The sequence below is a fragment of the Pleurodeles waltl genome, chromosome 3_1, assembly GCF_031143425.1.
Source record: "Pleurodeles waltl isolate 20211129_DDA chromosome 3_1, aPleWal1.hap1.20221129, whole genome shotgun sequence".
NCBI lineage: Eukaryota > Metazoa > Chordata > Amphibia > Caudata > Salamandridae > Pleurodeles > Pleurodeles waltl.
The window spans coordinates 556,736,482-556,755,225 of record NC_090440.1 but is presented as its reverse complement, the minus strand read 5'-3'; the positions used below and the strand labels follow the sequence as shown (position 1 = coordinate 556,755,225).

The window sequence follows — 18,744 nt, the reverse complement described above, 5'->3', positions numbered from 1 at the left end:
TGAAAGAGAGGATGATTTGGGATCATTAATATGGGATAAAAAATATATTTGCGACATAAGCGGAAGGATCCTGCATGAACAGCAAATGTGCAGCCCCCATTGCTCACTGGATAGCTGCACACTATTTAAATACCAGCCCATACATACTGTTGGGATTGCTCTGTCATTGTGTGTTAAATCGCTCTGGACTTTGCTGTGGTTCTCTGGATCTACTCCTCGACTGCAAATCTTTGTACAGTGGGGCATTTTATTTTATTTTTTGTCTAACCATCAGTCTCCCTGTTTGTCTTCTTTCCCTCTTTTATGGCCTTGTTTGTCATTGTGTGCTCAATCTCTTACTGCTGCCGGAACGCGGGACTGTGTGTACCCATTGGTCCGTTTGTGTTTGTTACCCAGCTTTGTTTCCATTCTAGAATTACCCGTAGTGTAAGTGTATTCGGTACCTCTCATACATATTAAGGGCGCGGGGCAGGCGCTTTCCAGGCTGTGTGAATTTGCCGTCTCCTCGCACGTCTCACTGATTATTATTTTTTTCCCGGTTTGGGGCTCTTTGGCATTCCTCTTTCCTGGGACTCTGCTGATCTCTCTCTCCTTCCCATAAATGCCCTTTTTGTACCCAGCGTTGCATTTCCATCACAAAGACCGATGACAAATGTTGGGTGAAAGGCCTTAGATTCCAATCCTGGTCTCCAACTGGGTCAATCTCTCAGTTCTTTGGCCTCTGACAAAGTGCTCCCCGGGCCCAGCGCTGGTTAACCCTATCCAGACCACGCAGGTCTTTGTTTTCTGACTTTTCAGTTTGCATTTTCCATTGCGAATAACGCGTTCTGGCAAGTGCTGGGTTTCCTTTGGCTTTGGTACAGGAATGCCTCCAGGGGAAGCGGCAGTCATTCGAACTGGAAATGTGCCATTAACAACTGGGGGACACGAGGTGCTGTGGGAACGCGAGGGGCATGTTTTTGTAGAGAAATGATCACTTGTCATAGTTTGGTATGAGCGGGGGAAAGTTCTCCAAGAGGACCGGCTCCACCGGGAGTGGCGAGCTGTGGGAAGATGTGCCTTCCAGCCTTGTTCTTGGAAGGGGTGTTATAACAGCCTCGCAGACGAGGATTGTCGGCGTTGTATGGAAGACATGTCTGCAAGCACCCCCCACTCTTCCTCTCTGATGCAGAAGGCTTTCATGCAGTATTTGAAATGTTAACCTAGACTGCAAAAAAAGTCCGTAAAGACCGGGGGCTTCAGTAAAGCGAGACCAGCTCTCTTCTGCTGGCTCCGATACCGTGGATGCCACAAAATAGGCCCGAATGTCCGTGTCATTCCACGACTACAACAAGGTTACACGGACATGTTAAAGCACAACGAAAAACACGACATTGCAGAAGACACTGGTCTTTTTATTGCCTTGAGATAAACCCACGAGGTTCACGTATTGTTGCTGAAAACTATTGCCTAACGTCACCTTGATATTGGTTATCGTCTTGGAATTTTCTATCATGTGGTGAATATGTATCTACACTGCTGTTCTCTTGCCAATCACCTCCTTCCTGTTACTCCCTTGTGGTATTCAGCAGCCATGTGTCAGCACACCTAACAAAGTAGGCCACTCCCAACATCGAAGTGTATTCATGACGCGTCCTGAAAGCACCCCATTGTCCAAGTGCTTTCAATTAGTGTTATATGTGTCAGAGTGTCACCCCACATGCACCAGTTGGAACAGCCGTCGGTGTGTCAAAACCTGGCTCACCTAAATTCCTAAATCTTCTACAAGGAGATGCTTGGTGAATTTGCAGATCCACTACTATTTTGTGAATTTGGCCATTTTATCTTGAGGACTCCTTGGGTGCAGCCAGTTTTCTCTCCACAAAGCGCCTGGAACAACACCTTATGCCCATTCTTTGGCAGAACATTTCCCAAGAAATCAGCTTTTCCTGAAGCCCTTCATCGAGCATCATTTTCCCCTTAATTAATGGAAGATTGCAGTCACAGGCCTCGTCTACATAGCGACCCGATTACTCCTGCCTTCCATAAGGAACCCCAATGAGGAACGCATGAAAGCCTAGCTTGTTCAGAACAGGCATCAAGGTCTCAAGTCACCATGGCTTGTCATCACTTAATACTGACGCCTCTAGACTCTGATACCAATGTTGTGCAGAGAGAAATGGTTTGGGGACACTAGGCCTTGGTGATACAGTGTAACCTGGTTTATTTTAGGATTGATGTAAAACTAGTTTGACAGTTTTGGCAAGCCTGCTTCCTGGGTAAAATTATTTTCACATAAAAAAATCCTCAGACATTGCGCAGGGTGTGTCAGTGTCTCTACGCTGTGCCTGGTCTTCAGTTCCCCTTTATCGATGAATCCTTGAAATTGGAAGTTCCTCTGTAAGGATGTTACTTATGAGTCCAGTCCGAAGCATAGCCTTCTGGAGTGGCTGTAACATCCCTGAATACGCACTTTAAGAACGAGTCCCACACACAGACCATAACTTGCTACTATGCTTTTGGTCCTCACTACATGCAGCATGGACTCTGGGAACTCTCTTGATAAGGGGCTCTTATGTATGGGAGTGAAGCAAAATGTGGATATCTGCAGGAGCCGGGCTTAATGGAAACTTACTTCTACAATTTCACAGAGCTCTCATTGGTCTGTGATAGAGGAGCACTTCAATTTGTTGCATTCACCAGCCAATATAAACTCATACCACACTACTTCAAAGCATTGCTGACCCAAATACAGCTTAAAACGGCTGACGAGATGGCTTGATGACATGTCATGTGTCCGGTGGACCACAAATTTGAATCCTGGCAAGGCCTACTCTGTGCCTCATCGTTCCAAGGCGAGTAAATGGAGTACTGTGAAACGTAGTAATAGCAATGCCTATTGTTGACATTAACTTGCTGCACTTACCAATGGTAAATCGCAGTGCAAAGTGCTGTTTAAAAAAAAAAAAAAAAAAAGATGTTATATAATGCCATACTAGCACAGACTAATGTAATTCCAGGAAAAGGTCCTATATGTTTTCCCTCAAACTTTGGATTACTCTTATGCCTGACCAGTGGCCTGCGTCAAAGCATTATCTTAAGATTGTTTTTGATATGTTTTTATCACAAAAAGTTTGCTTTTGACGTTGATGTAAACTGCAATAACTTATTTGTCCATATTAACTTCTTTGACTCATGATTTGTCTGACTTTTCCGTTCTCCTACAGCAAACTGCTGACTGGAACAAGTATGATGATCGGCTGATGAAAGCAGCGGAGCGAGGAGATGTCGACAAAGTCTCCTCAATCCTCGCCAAAAAAGGGGTCAACCCTAGCAAGCTGGACTTGGAAGGGAGATCTGCGTAAGTATTATTAATTATTCGTATTGGTAGTTATTAGTATTAGTTTGGTTATTATTTTTATGATAATTAATATTATGATTATCACTATTCTTATTGTTACTTTTATTGTTACTACCATTGCTATTATTATTATTTTATAAAATGCATAGCTATCGAAAAAGGGTTTCCCCAGCACTGAGCCCCTCATGGTAAATCAAGTAAAACTAACACCACACATAGATTCGGACCAGCCTGGTCTTTAACAACTTAACAAAACACAAAGAGATCGACAGGATCTCATACAAGGTGGTAATGCGTTCCACAACTCGGACCCTGGTAGGAAAAGGCCTGACTCCCTTGACAGGGTCCTCTCACTCGGGGACTGTGGAAAGTTTGGAATTGCCAGAGCGCAGAGGACAGTTTGGCTTGTAGGGCAACACCAAAGATCTGAGATAATGGGGACCTGTGTTTGGCATGCGATATGCATATAGCACAGGTCTTTGAAGTGGATTAATTTCTCAGTTGGAAGCCAGTGCATATCTTGAAGGAGTCTGGTTGTAGACTTCTGTTTAGTCGGGTGGAGTAGTAGTCTTACAGCCACATTTTGAACTACCTGAAGCTGCTTAAGTGAGTCCTTGGGAACACCCAGATACAGAATGTTGCCTTAGTCTAGCCTGGAGATAATCAATGCCTGAATCACTGTTCTCTGGGAAGACATGGGGAGGAATCCGAGTATTTTCTTTTAGCCATCTTACAACTCCAAAAGCAGGTAGACCCAACCTTAGTGATCTGATGATCCATTAAGAGCTTATTGTCAAGCCAGAAACCGAGATTCTTGACAACGCGTACCTGGATTAGAGATGCACCAGGAACCTCAGGCCACAGATGGGGCTCCAGAGACGAGGTTGGTTGGCCACCAACAGAATCTCAGTCTTATCCCTATTCAGTTTGATGGAGTTTTACTTCATCCATACCGTGGCGTTCCTAAGGCAAATATTTAGAGTCAGCCCTGCGATTCTCCCGAGATGACCTGGAGAAACAGTCTGGGTGTCATCTGCATATTAAAAGAGCATAAGACTCAAGCTTTCCACGATATCTGCCAGAGGCCGTAAGTAGATATTAAAAAGGGTTGGACTAAGTGTTGAACCCTGTGGTATGCCAGATAATAGTGGGTAGGGCTTTTAGCAATGCTGCTGAGTATGTACCTGAAAGGAGCAGTCCAGCAGGAAAGAACTTAGTCAGGTTAGAGCATTACCATATGCACCCATCTCCTCTGATCTTTGAAGGTGTATGTTGTAGTTTACCACGTCAAACGCAGCACTAAGAGCTAGAAGAATCAAGGCAGCAGTACCCCCATTATCTAACTGAAGCCTTAGATGTCATTGATGCCAGGTAGGGCTGACTCCGTGCTGTAGCCGGCTCTGAATCCTGATTAGGAGGGGTAAAGAATACCATTTGATTCAGTAAAACACCGATAGTTGTTTATTCACATGTTTTTTTGAGGAAGTTTGGCCAATATACGCAGGAGCGAGATTGGTCCGTAGTTGGACCGATTAAGAAGGTCAAGATTAATTTTTTTTCAGCGAAGGCATTACCATAGCATATTCCCACGCCTTGGGAACTCGACCTTCTAAAATTGAGGAATTCAGATGTTGGATTATTGTTTTCACAAATTGTAGGCCTAATTTGGCAAAAAGCGTAGGGGGAAAAGGGTCTAACGGTGATCCTGATTTCATGGCTTCAGAGAGCATGGTAAAAGTCGAGAGGTCCATGGCAGAAAAGTACTCAGAGAGCAAAGCTGGGCAGAGCCGGGGGTAGTCTCCTCATTCATGTGCAGTTGGGAGCAGACAGGCGCAGCCCAAGTAGTATCTAATGCTGTTAGCTGCTGGGAGCAGGTAGGGTCAAGTGTATAAAAAAAAAAAAAAAATGAAGCCTGAATATATCGGGCACTTTTTCAGAAACAAAATCCTGCTAGTTCGTCACACTGAGGCTAAGAAAGTAATACAGAAGGGGAGATACCGGTGGCACCTCAAACGTTTTTACCACTTGAAAGAAGTTTGGGGGCAGTTTTGGGCCATGATTATTTCCCGAATAGGAGGCGGCTCTGGTAGTGCGGCAGTTTTTATAAGCTTTTAGAGCCAATCCATATCTCTGTTTGTTTATTGTTTTCGCAGTAGGATTTGCGCCAAACTTTCCAAATGTTTACCGTTCTTTTTTTTGTGTGCAAAACATGATTAAACAATTGGGTGGGGGGGGGGGGGGTCTATGATGTGTAACATGTGTAATAGGTAATACAGAGTCATGAGAAGTCCAATACCAGTTATGAGTGGTAACTGAGTTGGCCTCCACTTCGTGACTCAGAGCCGGATGGGTTATCTCCAAAATGGAGTTCAGAATAAAAATGTTAACTTTTAGCTAGTCCCTAAAGAAAGAAACCTCGGCCATGCTTCTGTATTACAGGCACAGAAGGAATTGGAAAAAAGAAGGGAATGGCGAAGTGGTCTGGCCATAATAAGGGAATTGGAGACTCTGTCTGCAGGCCCTTCAAATTCGAAAATAGGGGGTCAAGCAAGTGTCCAGCAACATGAGTAGGGGCACTATTAATGAGATGCATATCTAGAGTCCAGAGCAGGGCACGGACGTAAAGAGTTGAGGATGGAGAGTATCGGGGTCAAGCCATTCGTCAGGCATGTTGGATTTGAAGTGAGTTGAAAATGGGATGGGGTGGGGAGAGGAGAGGTCTTGTATTTGGATGAAGGGATGAAAATGATTATGCCAGACAGAGGGGGTGACTGAAGGTATGAGTGGGAGCAAACATCCCAAGAATAAGAGGCGAGGTCAGGATCAAAGAAAGTGAGTGGGAAGATGACAACCCTTGTCAGACATGGGTCAGAACGTTCTTGACCAGTGGTAAGCCTAGGTTGTCAGGGTAAGTGTGCATATGTCAGAAGACGGAGGAGAGCAGTGACCTGGTTGTTGGCAGATGTATCTACCATGTAAAATTCAGGGGCGAGGGGTCTGTTGCAATTAAATGGTATAAGGTATTGGGAGATGTGTGTAGGAGGTAGATGTTTACTCTTCCTACACCAATGTACGTATTTCATTTTGCTGCTTTGTGTAGGTTGTTTATGCAATAGCTGTGCCAGGCTCTACATGATAGCTTCTTGCTTTTGGCAGTGGCAAGTGGCAGCTAATCTGCCGAGACCTACACTTGAGAATTACCCTTGCTCAGGCAAAACAGTGGTGAGAGAGCCTATATGCATCCCCACTATCAGCATATTTTAGGCAAAGAGAAGCAGGCAAGTGTAAAAAACACATAAAATGCAAGCTTCCCATTTTTGGATCTTGCAATCAGTCAGAATCTTTCCCTCTAATCTGATAGTCTGCCCCCGCCCCCCGTTCTGTAAATTGCTCACTCTGCTTGTCAAAATTTCCATCTAATCAGGATCTAGAGGATTCTTTCCTAGACCACTGGGATAGGATTTCTTCTCTTTGAAGTGGGGTCCACTGGGCAATGATCCCCAGCTCCTTATTTGGCACCTTGTGGCTTAAAGAAATCAGAAAACCCTTGGCTTTGTTTTCCTTTGCCTTTCACAGCCTCCATCCCTTATGGTTGCCAGTATTGTTTTTTCATACTTTTATGCTTCAACTAGGAATCTGTTTTTTACGTTCCTAAGAGTTTTCTGCTACCCCACCACTAGGTGTCACTCTGATATGACTTCTTGATTATACTGACTATCCCCAAGAAGGCGTAGTCTTTAAGGTAGTCCTATTTATAGTGTTTATTTATTGATACATTGTTCTGATAGACACTGCTTCAGATTCCTCCCTTTTGAATATTCCCTAGGCGTCAGGCTTGGTCCGGAAACTTTTTCAGCATTTTTTTTTGTCAGCCAGAAGGTGATGCCCTGCTCCTCCGCACTGATGCCCTCCTGCTCTAGAAATAAAATGCGGGGCCTATATAGGTGCCACTTATGTGCACTGATGCCATTTCCTTTCTTTCCACACTGCCTCTTGTCTCTCAGAGGTGCTTTACATCGATTTACCCCCCATCCCAGCCCGAATTCACTCAATATCCTAGGGATATCACTCCCGAAAACATCAGGTTTCAAGCCCTCTAGGGAATGTCAAAAACTGATTTCTGTGCACAATGAAAACATGCTCCTGCGCTGTCTGGTGCTGAGCCCTGACTCTGATACCTGTGGAGACTGTGTCCATGACCCTGAAGGCAATCAGGGAACACAAGTTGAAATTTTGTCACCAAGCATTAAAAAAAATGTAACACCGGTGCCGCTCCAAGTCAGGGTCCACATCTGAGATCTGATCCTGGTGCTGGAGTTGATGGAGTGCTTCATAAGTGGGACTTTTGCGCTCTCCAAGTCTTCAGGTAAATGCAAAAAAAAAAACCCAAGAAATCAAACTCTGCTCCTTTGCGCTGCACGCCCTCCCCTGACCAAGCTCGAGAGTGCCACCAGCCATCTCGATCACACTCTCAAATTTAGCTGACTTCAGAGATCTTCCTGCACCTGGTTCTGGTGCAAACTAAATTCCCTGAGCCTCCACCCTTTTTGCGGCAGTTCAAAGAGTTTTATGCAGCCATGTTCCTTACCGACTATGTTAGTTGCACCTTTGGGCCCCAATCTACTGAGAGACTTTCCACTTAGAATACTGCAGGTGGATTTGCCCTCTACTCCTGCTGGGCCCTCTGATCCAGTCTTGCCTCCTGTTCTGATGCTGCTTCCGGCACCAAATCACATCAGGCCCGGTTATGTCTACGCTGATGCAGACCTCACTGCCCAGAAAGGTGGCCCCGATTGTCCTCCCAGACACCAGTCTGACTTTGACTGACATTGTGTCCTAATCTGACTGCGCCACCCGTTTCTGTACTCCAGTTACCACAAGGCAGGCAACGTTCTTTGCATTTTGTTTCTGAGACAGACTCTGATAACAATTATGACCCGGGGGATAAGTTTACTCAGTACTATCAGGATGTCAACTGGTATGAGGATCTGCAGAGCTTAGTAGGACTAGGCACCTCCTCAGAAACCGTTCTTTTCTTTCTGCCCGGACCAGCCACAGAAGAATCTGCATCCTTAGCCATGGTCATGCTTGGGGCAGACCTGGTCCTTGATCTCTAGCTCCCCAGTCTGGAGATGAAAACTAATGTCCTTACTGAGGTCCTGCAACCAGGCCAGACTTCTTCTGATCTTCACCTGTCTTTCAATAAGACTCTGACAGACACCCTGCCAGTCAATAGACAAATCGCCAGGTGCCATCGCCCTGCCCCAGGCTACAATGCATTCTTGTCCCAGCATTCCTCACCAGAAAGTCTTGTGGTGTAGGCCTCCGCCAGTTGTTTCACTTCAAACACTTTTCCTACCACTATTCCTGATAGGCAAACAATGCGAGTGGAGACATTTGGAAAGCACCTCTTGTCGCCCACTAGTTTGGCCATGCATTTTGTTAATGTCTCCTGTTTCTTGGTCTGTTATTGTTGCACCCTTTGAGATTCAGTGGCACAAGTCCTCCCTGGTGTGTTGGATGACCTTCGCACTGTACTGTCTGAGGTGATTTAAGATGGCCGTGATGTGGCTAAGTTCACAGTTTGTTGTGGCTTGGACACCATTGACTCCATCAAGTGTACTATAGGCACAACAATGCCATTCGCTGCCGTACATGGCTGCTTTCAACTGGGTTCTTTGACGATTGCTCGTCCTTCCTGAGGAACATGCCCTTTGATAAGATTAATCTGTTCTGGGACAAGGCTAACTCTGCCCTCAAACTCTTTAAAGAGAGTAAAGCCACTACTCGCTGAGCCTTTTGTGGCTTTTGCAGAGGCATCCCCTACCAACCAACACCCTCAAAGAACCCAGAAGTTTTTCGGGAGAGACAGAGGTGCCCACTGCCCTCATGGGCAAGATCTGCATGGTGGTCAGTCCACCACAGCCCCACTTGCCAAATCTCTTTATTGAACCCTTACAGGGTAACATTCAACCGGTGGGAGGCAGAAACCACCAATTCTATCCAGGTTGGTAAGCAATCATGTCAGACTGGGGGTCCTTTCAACTTGTTTACAAAGAGCTTGCTTTACCTTTCCTGTCTTCGCTGTAGCACCTTTCACCATCCACCCAATGACTGACTGAAGACCCATCTCTCCATTTTGGGGCTGGAAGTACAATCTCTTTTGGCCAAAGGAGCTGTTGAGAGGGTGCGGGAGCCACTAGTAGGGTGTGGTTGTATTCCAGCTTTCTGGTGCCTAAGAAAAGTGGAGGTCTTTGGCTTATTTTAGACCTGCATCCTCTCAACGCCTTCCTCTGGAAGGAGAGATTCAAGATGGTCAACCTGGCCCAGGTCTTGTCTGCCCTTGACCCTGGATACTGAATGGTGCCGGTGGACCTACCGGACACCTATTTCCGTATCTCCATCCTGCCAGCCCCTTGTGCTACCTATGGTTCAAGGTGGAAGGTGAGCATTTTCAGTTCTCTGTGCTTCCCTTTGGGCTCACCAGCACCCCTTGGGTGTTCACAAAAGTAATGATGGCAGAACACCTTCGGAGGGAAGGGGTCCCATTCTTCCCCCTACCTCCGTGACTGGCTGTTAAATTTAGGCTTGCCCCAGGCAGTCGTCAGCCACCTCCAGACTGATGTGAACCGCCTTTTGGGATTCACTATAAACACACCAGTCACACCTTCATTGGAGTCATTCTGGAAACTGTTCAGTTTCATGTCTTTCTCCTCAGAAAGAGAGTCTAGGACATTCCGGTAATGATCCCCATCTTTCAGCCTTAGTCCTGGATTTCAGCAGTGTCCCTGCTTCACATTAACCTTCTGAAGCGGAGGGCCATCCGCTTGGCATTGAAAGCGTTTCTGCCATCCATCAAAGGGAGGCTGGTACATTTGGCACAAGCAACAACACCACCACCATGTGGTGCTGCGACACACATGGTAGGCTGGGGTCACTGATCCTGTGCCAGGAGGCCTTGTGCCCCTGGAAAAGGCTGGGCCGTAAAGGAATTTTCCTGGTGGTGAACCTGATGGGAAGGATCTCTGAATGCCAGGGTCTATGAACCCAGTGGGTCACGCCTAGCAGTTACACTCTGAGGTGGCAGGAGGTCTCTTCCGTGAATGGAAAGACCCTTGGTTTGATCTGTTTGCCACCCACAAGTATACACAATGTCAGCACTTCTGCGCTTTGGAGTTCCCAAGTCATCTCTCCCTCGGACATGCATTTAGCCTTGAGTGGAACTTGGGACTCCTGTATGCCGATACCACTCCTTCCCTAAGAACTCAAGAAGATCGGGGCACACTGGACCCAAGTCATCCTAGTGACTTCGGACTGGATGCAGAAAGTGTGGTATCTAGAACTTCTGGTCTTGAGCATATAATCCTACAATTAGGCTGTCCCTCCAAGATGACCTGCTGTTGCAGCAACAGGGCAGGGTTCTGCACCCGGGTGTTGCAGTTTCCACCTTCATGTGTAGAAATTGAGCGGTGACAGTGGAACACTTTCGGCCTTCTTCTAGAGGTGGTTGATGTCATCTTGGCAGATAGGCGACCCTCGACAAAAGCTGCATACGCCTGTCGTTGGAGCATATTTGTGACTTGGTGCGGCACCTGCCAGATAACTCCCTCAAGGCCAAGTTATCTGACATTCTGTTTAATCTTTCTCTTGCCTTGCTTTGGACATAGTTAAGGCTTATCTTTTGACCTTTCTAGGGTTGCCAAATCACCCTTGCTGTTTAAATCACCAGTTCTGATGTGATTTCTTAATGTGATTCAACATATGCTTCCCCCGTCGCCCTTTGTCGTAGATCTTCTAGGTCACTCATTTTGCCAGATAAACTTGGTTAGAAGTTTATCATTTTTTTGTGAAATTTCTCTGATATGACCACGGGCAGCTTGTTGATAAGATAGTTCACTATTGGGGTAACCATCATTTTGATTGTTTTAATATGGCCCCATCACCAAGTTATGAATTTTGGGTTCCAACCCTCTAATAAGCTTTCAATCTTTTTAAGCGTCACACTTTCGTTGAGGTGAAGGGTTTCTAAGAGGCCAGGAGTGAATTCTAATCCTAGGTATTTGATGGAGCAAGGCTGCCAAGAGTGACCTGTGAAGCTGAGAGTGGATGGGATACTGAGGTAATTTAAGGCCCATAATTTCAGACTTGTCTTTCTTTCATTTGTAACCTGCAACTGAGGCATATTCCTCTATTGCCTGTAAGTTTGGAGGGATCAAGTGACTGGCATTCTCTGTTAATAAGATATCATCGGCGTACGCCGCAACTTTTACTAGGGTCTTTTTAAATGAGACGCCAGAGATAGCTGGGTTGTGTTGTACATTGTGGAGCAAGGGCTCACGTGCTAGAATGAATAGTGTGGGGGATAAGGGACAACCCTGCCTGGTTCCTCTTTCTAAGTTGAAGGGGGTGAAAAGGAGACCTCCAACTTTAACCCTGGCTGAGGGCCCACTATAGAGGGCCATTATCCTACTGAAGGTTTTGCCTGGATTAAATTTAAGGCGGGATTCCTGAAGGAACGTCCATGAGACTTTCAGTATCACAGTGGATTTGGCTTTAGCAATAATTGGACAGAGTAAACACATGTTGACGTTAGGCGATTCTTTATGAAGCCCATCTGAGGTTGGAAATCCAAGTGTGGAAGAAGGAGTTCTAGTCTTTTGCAGAGGATTTTAGCATGCATTTTGGCGTCCAGATTGACTAACGAGGTCGGACAGAAGTTTTTAGCGTGTGTTGGGTCTTTGCCCTTTTTTCGGGATCACTACTATAGTGGCCTCACTGGCTGTGCTCTCAATGGCACTATGGTTTGAAAAGTGATGGAAGAGATTAAGGCGTATGGGGCAGATGACAGATATAAACAATTTATAAATTTGGCAGAGAAGCTATCAGGGCCCTGGGCTTTATGTGATTTAAGAGATTTAATAGCCTCATCAGTTTCTTCTAGCTTTATTGGTGACTCTAGGGATGCTCTCTCGGAGTTGCTTATAACGGGTAGGTGTAATTTATCTAAATAGCTTATGCATTTTTCCTTCGTAGTATGAGCATCGTCTTCGTATAGCGACTTACAGAAGTAATCTTTTGTAGATTTGTGTGGGTAACATTTTGATTATCTTTCAAGGTGGAGATGCTCCTGTTGGATTGTTTCAAGTATGACGCTAGCAGTTTACCAGGCTTATTCGTCTCACGGAGCTTTAAACTTTTGTTCTTATTAACCCAAACCCCTGCTTATTTGCTTAGGATCATATTATATTTGTATTTTCTGTTGTTGAGAGTGTAAAAGGTTTGGACACTCAAGTTGGCCATGTATGAGGATTCTAGTATTTTGATCTCGTTCTCAAGGTCTAGAAGGTCTTTATTATGGTTCTTATTTAACTTAGATTGAATGTCTACTAGTGAGCCTCTAACTGTGGCCTTGAGTGTGTCCCAAAAAATATCGGGAGAGGTACCTACGTATGCGTTGTCTTTGGTATAATTCAGGATGATTTGAGCTATAGCTTCTTTGTGTGCTATATCTTTGATCGAGTCATAGTTGAATCTCCAGATTTTACAATGTGATTTGGTCAAGGTACCCATGAGACATAGAGTGATGGCAGAGTGATCAGAGATCAACCATGGGAGGATGTCTGTTTGGTCAATCAGATTTGCATATGATTTAGATATTTGAAGGTAGTCTATTCTTGAGTAAGATTGATGTGGGCTGCTGGAGTCTCCAAGAGTCTAGGAGGTTCAACCGTGAGCAGAGTTTGCACAGGGGTTTGTATGATTAGGAGGGGCTGCATTGCTGTTCCATCTTGACTGTCTGTCCAAGGTAAGGTTTAGGGGAAGAATAAAGTCTCAGCCTAAAATAATCAGTTCGTCAGTAGGGATTTTGCTCAGTGCAACTGTCAGTGAGTTCCAGAAGTACTTATCATCGGTACTTGGGCTATATGTGTTGAGGACATGGAAGCAATTCTTATTATTAGAAAGTTTTACCAGTATCCATTGCCCATCCTCCTCTATTAAGTGAGAGCCAGTGGAAAGGTCAGAGTTTTTGTTGATTAGGGTAATTATGCCTCTTTTTTATTTTTATTTATTAATGGCGGGGAGGGACAGAGTGCTACTAATCCAGTTTCTTCCAAGTGAGATTAATTCTCTTTCAGTGATTTTGGTTTTCTGTAGGAGAAGTATATCAGCTTTAAGTTTATGTAGATAGTTATTGATCTTTTTCCTTTTAACTGGGTGATTGAGTCTTTTGACGTTTAGGGAAACTATTTTTAAGTTTACATTGAGAGGGTTAGTAGACATAAGATAATGGTGAGGAGCTGTATAATTTATGAAGTAAAGAATTTAATCCATTGGTAATGAGGGTTTAATTCACTATTAATGTACGCCAATGGGAGAGGTAGGTTGACTGCCATCATGTGTCGAGTGTGTCACAAAACATATGTCATAAAACAAAAGAATACAAATTAAAGTAAAAAAATTGAAAGTGAAATCCCAATCCCGTGCCCCACCCATACCACCCTTCTTGTTAGATTCGAGGAAGACCACAGCGGGACGAAATCCCGAATGATATAAGTAAGTAGTAGTTAATATCTCATTGGTCTGCATATCTAAGGGGAAGTGATTTAATACACATTGTAGGAGTAGAAAACTAGAGGGAGGATAACTCTAACTTGGGACCATATCTGGGGTCTAGTATTTGTAATTCAAAACACAGTTTTGATGGGATTAAACAAATAACTGTCAGACAGTCTATATAGATAACAACAGGCTTGCAGGTAAACAGTCGTGCATACAAAGCGTGTGCGTGTCCAACATTTAAGTAGGAAAACTTATGACACCCTTGTACTAACTATACCAAACTAGAGGTGTGATTGTGTTTAATATCAGACGTAAGATCAAGGCATGGGAGCCTAGATTAAGAAGAATGGGTTCTCCAACACCCTAATTAGTACTGGAATGCTGGTAGCAAGGGCATTAACATTACGATTTAGTGGCAGGTGATTGGTGCATGTCCTTCAGGTATCCATCTTTTTCATTGAGGAGGGTCTGAAGATCCCTCTGGTCGTTGAAGGTGTGATGTTTCCCCTCCACTTGTACTAAATGAGAATTGAAGGTTTGCTTTCCTGAGTCTCGGTCTGAGGGCCCTTCCTAATCTCCACTGTTGATTTAGAAAAATCTTGTGAAATGAAGATCTTGTGGCCATTCCACATAATGTGATTATTTTTGCAAATGTAGGAGAGGGTTAGCTCCGTATGTTGATAACTCAGTGGTCAACAAACGATCTGACGGGTGATGTTCTGAGTATTCGGTATGAGTCGATGGGACTTTCTAGCTCAAAGTTCTTTTTGAAGTTTAAACCAGTCACCTGTGGAATCCATTTCTCAAGGAATAAGATGCAAGAGGGAGAAGCATCCTCCTAGCCCTCCGGGATTCCGAAAATGCGCAAGTTCCCACTGTGATTTCTGTCTTCTAGTTTGTCGCGTAGGCTCTCATTATTCTTATGAGACTATGGATTTGAGCGGCGGAATCTTCCACAGTGTGGGAGACTGAGTCTTAACCTACTGCAGGTGACACCTGTCACCCCAATCCAGGTTTTACTCTGGCTAACTAGCAGTGCCTCATCTCTACACAACAGCAGGGATGATTGGGCAGCAGAGCGCATGACACAATTGACTCCTCAGGGAAATAATGGTCACTCAGATCTCAGTCCGTTTCTCTCAGTTACATTAGTCTCACATATACAATTACAAACAGAGGCAGTATATGTTTCAATAAGGTTTTAATGAAGCAACTGCATCTTAGATAATAAAGAATGAACTGCAATAACCAGGATGATAAAACATGACAGAATTAAAATTGTGACAAGGAGAGTGAAGCATAGAAATAACGCTACCATATTGTCACTAGAGTCGATAGGCTAATTCCTACCTAGGCTATATTAGAGCATAGCATGTTAAGCTCTAGTTCTGCCCTTCAGGTTCCCCTGGGAAGACATCATCCCCCATACCTGAGCAAAGGCCTGAAGTCTGAATAAGCAGCTGTAGCGAAGCGTTCAGTAATCAGCATACAGTCGTGGTCATCTGGCTAGAATCTCCCTCTAACGTGTATAGGACAGGGAAGTGTTTTTATAATAAAACAGCTGATGTTCTGAGAAAATGTCCCTACGTAAGGACGTGCATATTTCTATGAACACCAGAGACAAATCGTTACCACGTTTTACCGGCAACCTATCTTACTGTAGTCTTGAGAAAAGCACAGAGTGAACAAGAATTTCTTGTTTGAGAACGTAGTGCTGGCCTAAGCAAAAAACAGCTAGATAGAGAGAAATAAAACAAGACTGCTAATGTGGCTGTTAAAATAATAAACAAAGCTAAATAAAATACATCTAGGTTAAAGTGCACTGCGGCAGGCCTAGTGTGCTAAAATAACGTGCATGGAACTATAACTAAAATGGCTACACAACAAGTTCTGCCAACTGTCTTTGTAGCACCTTAGTGGAGATTTCTGTTTTTTTTTGTGTCCTCGGACAGGAGCGTAGTGTTCTCCTCCAGAGAGCTGATTCGCGACTCAGCTTATGTTACTTTGGAGTTGATTGAGTTAATGTCTGCTCTGATCGCATATATTTCCTATTGCATTAAGTCTGTGTTTGATTTGGTTTTGCAAGGTCATGGACCTCGTTGAGTTTTTTGATGATCATGTCTATAGTATTCCCTTTGATAGGAGAATCTGGGAGTGATGGCTCCGCTTTGGAACATTTGTGACTCGTTCTAGTCTCTTTTTCAGCTGTGGTTATTGAGTTGTGGGTGATGTAAGAGTATCACCAAGTTAGCGTCAGTGTTGGTCTGGAGGCTTCGAATGGGAATTGTGCAGATGTTAATTAAGGCAGCAGATTATCCCTGTATATTTCCAAAGTTTGCAGTTCTTAAGTTTGTCTGGAAGTAGCAGTGGTGTCCCTCGGGTGGCCCCCAGACCTGTGGGGTTTTCCTCCGGTCATAATATGCTAACTAGCGCCGAGGATTGATAGCCCAGTTCGACAAAGTTCACTTAGTGGAGCTCATTTCGGCCTGTCTGAGGCTGTTGCTTATGACAGATGTTAGATGTTTATAATACTATTATTAGAGCCCTCTCGATATATTGATATGCCACATGGGAGCTGCCATTGTAAGGTCAGGGTGAGCAAGATGCTGTTTCCAGGAAATGTGAAGTTTGACTGCTGCTTAATAAGTCGCTGGCTAGTTTGAGCGCATTGGCAGCAAAGTTGAATATTTGCTGTGGTGCTGGTTACCTCAGAGTGTTGGAGTTATGGAGGTTAGATGGATTTCATGTGTCACATGGCGGCTGCCATATTAGAGTGAGGCTGGACGGGGTGCAACGTGTTTATATCCATTATTAGAATTTCTCGTTGCAATGCAAAGTTAGGTGTTAGTTAGGATAGGATCACTGGCAGAGTTTAGTAATGATCAGCGGGTTGAGCCACTCTTACTTGCTTCAGGAGATACGCTCCCCGGTTGTAATAAATGTACATCTGCCATTTTGTATGGAGGAGGCAGCTCAGAATGGAGGTCTGAGTTGTTTATGGAAGCGCTGCAGAATATATGGCTCTGTAGTGCAGATGGAGCCACCCCATTATCGGATCTGATCTCGATAGGATCCCAGAGAGTCCGCAGACAAGTTCCGTGGTGATTACCATACCATACCAGCGGGAGCAACTGGATCAGGCCGCTATTTGCCACACAATTAAAGCCACACCATTCCTCCCCCTCCCACCCATCTGTTAGGGTTTATTAATACAAGATGTTTGATACCAAGTATCCCTATTTACAGTGAAGCCATCATGTAGCTGGGGAATTCGTACTGACCAGTGTCTAGCACATGTACTTAAAATGCCTTCCCTGTTCACTCACTATGTCTGAGAATCGACAAAGACATAGCAAGGACACATCTGCTCTTGCAGATATGTCCTCACATTTAATATAATGCACCCTGTCTTAGGGCTGTAAGGCCTGCTGTAGGGGTGACTTACATATATTACATGCAGTACAAAGGGTACAGGTCACACAGGCTGTGTGCTATGTTGTGTTTTCACTTTTGTTGAACCAAGACAAGCAGGCTGCACTGGCAGTCTGTCACTGATGGTGGCACAGTATATGCTGCAGCCTTTGGGGACCCTCTTTGGTACCTATGCTCTAGGTACCAGGGATACCATTTACTAGGGGCTTACAGGGGTGCCAGAGGTATGGCCAATTGGGGAACAATTGCACAGTTTTAGGGAAAGAGGTCTGGGACTGGGGACCTGGTTAGCAGGAACCATTGCAACACTGGAAATGCAGAGCTCAATGCATGCAAGGAAGGGTGATAAAACAGCAGTGACTAGGGTTTAGCTTGTTCCTCTTACCTCTGGACCCTGGTGCCACTGTACCTGAAACATCAATTATACTTTCTATCTGTTTGTGTTAAAAAAAAAAAATAAAAAAAAACAGCAGCAAAGTTGGCCTAGATTCTAATGCTAATATGGAAAATGTCTCCCAGCTCCATTATTCATAGTAAGGCATTCATAATTGGATTTCAGTGGCCACATTTAACCCCAGTACCTGCTGCTTTCTTCAACTGGGCCCTGACCTGAAGATCCTCTGTAAAGGCTCTATCTTGTGGCTCCCAATGTGTCCTGTCAAAGCGAATTTTGTCTGGAAGAGAAATAACAGTCAATACACAGTCATGGTATGAAAATCATAGCAAAGTTTATTTGCTAGTGCCTGTAGGCAGAAGACTGCACACAGTAACACACTGTGGAGCTCTTCAAAAACATTGAGTCATCAGAGGCTTTTTATAATGTTCAACGCTCATTAGTTTACATTATAAGCACTATTTCACAAGCTACGAAAAGCTGCAAAAACATGCAATTGACAGCAAAATTAATTATTCTTTAAGGGAAAACAAGCTTATCGGTAATGGTAATTTAGGATATGGCACTTCCAAGTGGGCCTCCTTGTCTCAATTTCAAAGTCCCTGTCTAGGGCACATTGTATTTCATGTGTAGCATCCTAACCCTTCTAAAAGTCACATTCCAGCTCCATAGTGTAAGAAGCTATAATTCTGTAACACGTCACTTTTATTTTCTCAAACAATCTTAAGAAGTTCAATTTATAAAATAACCAATTCTTTCTCTAAGCTTCAGAGGTTTAGTGATTTGTGACTGCACAAAGCTGAGATAACAATGTCCCTACACCACGTCTGCATTTAGAATTAGAAAATAGAAGATGAGAATACCCCACATTTTAGCTCAAGAGGTCAAGAGGAATCGCATGCGTGTTTAAAGAAAGCAACAGTATCCTAAATGCAATTGCTAAATGCTTGGACAATAGTTCAATTTCTCATGTTAATTTTATTTTGCTTTCTCAGTTCTACAGAGTAAATATATGTTT

General features: G+C 44.2%; 1 protein-coding gene across 4 annotated transcripts in view; it reads left to right on the top strand.

The window, feature by feature from the left end:
• Positions 1–18,744, top strand: part of UACA (uveal autoantigen with coiled-coil domains and ankyrin repeats) — a 287,356-nt gene that overhangs the window by 175,790 nt on the left and 92,822 nt on the right. For all 4 annotated transcript variants that reach the window (XM_069222950.1, XM_069222948.1, XM_069222946.1 and 1 more), the window contains exon 2: positions 3,207–3,340. In XM_069222950.1, coding sequence (XP_069079051.1) covers positions 3,207–3,340 — 134 coding nt within the window. The remainder of the gene's footprint in view (positions 1–3,206; positions 3,341–18,744) is intronic.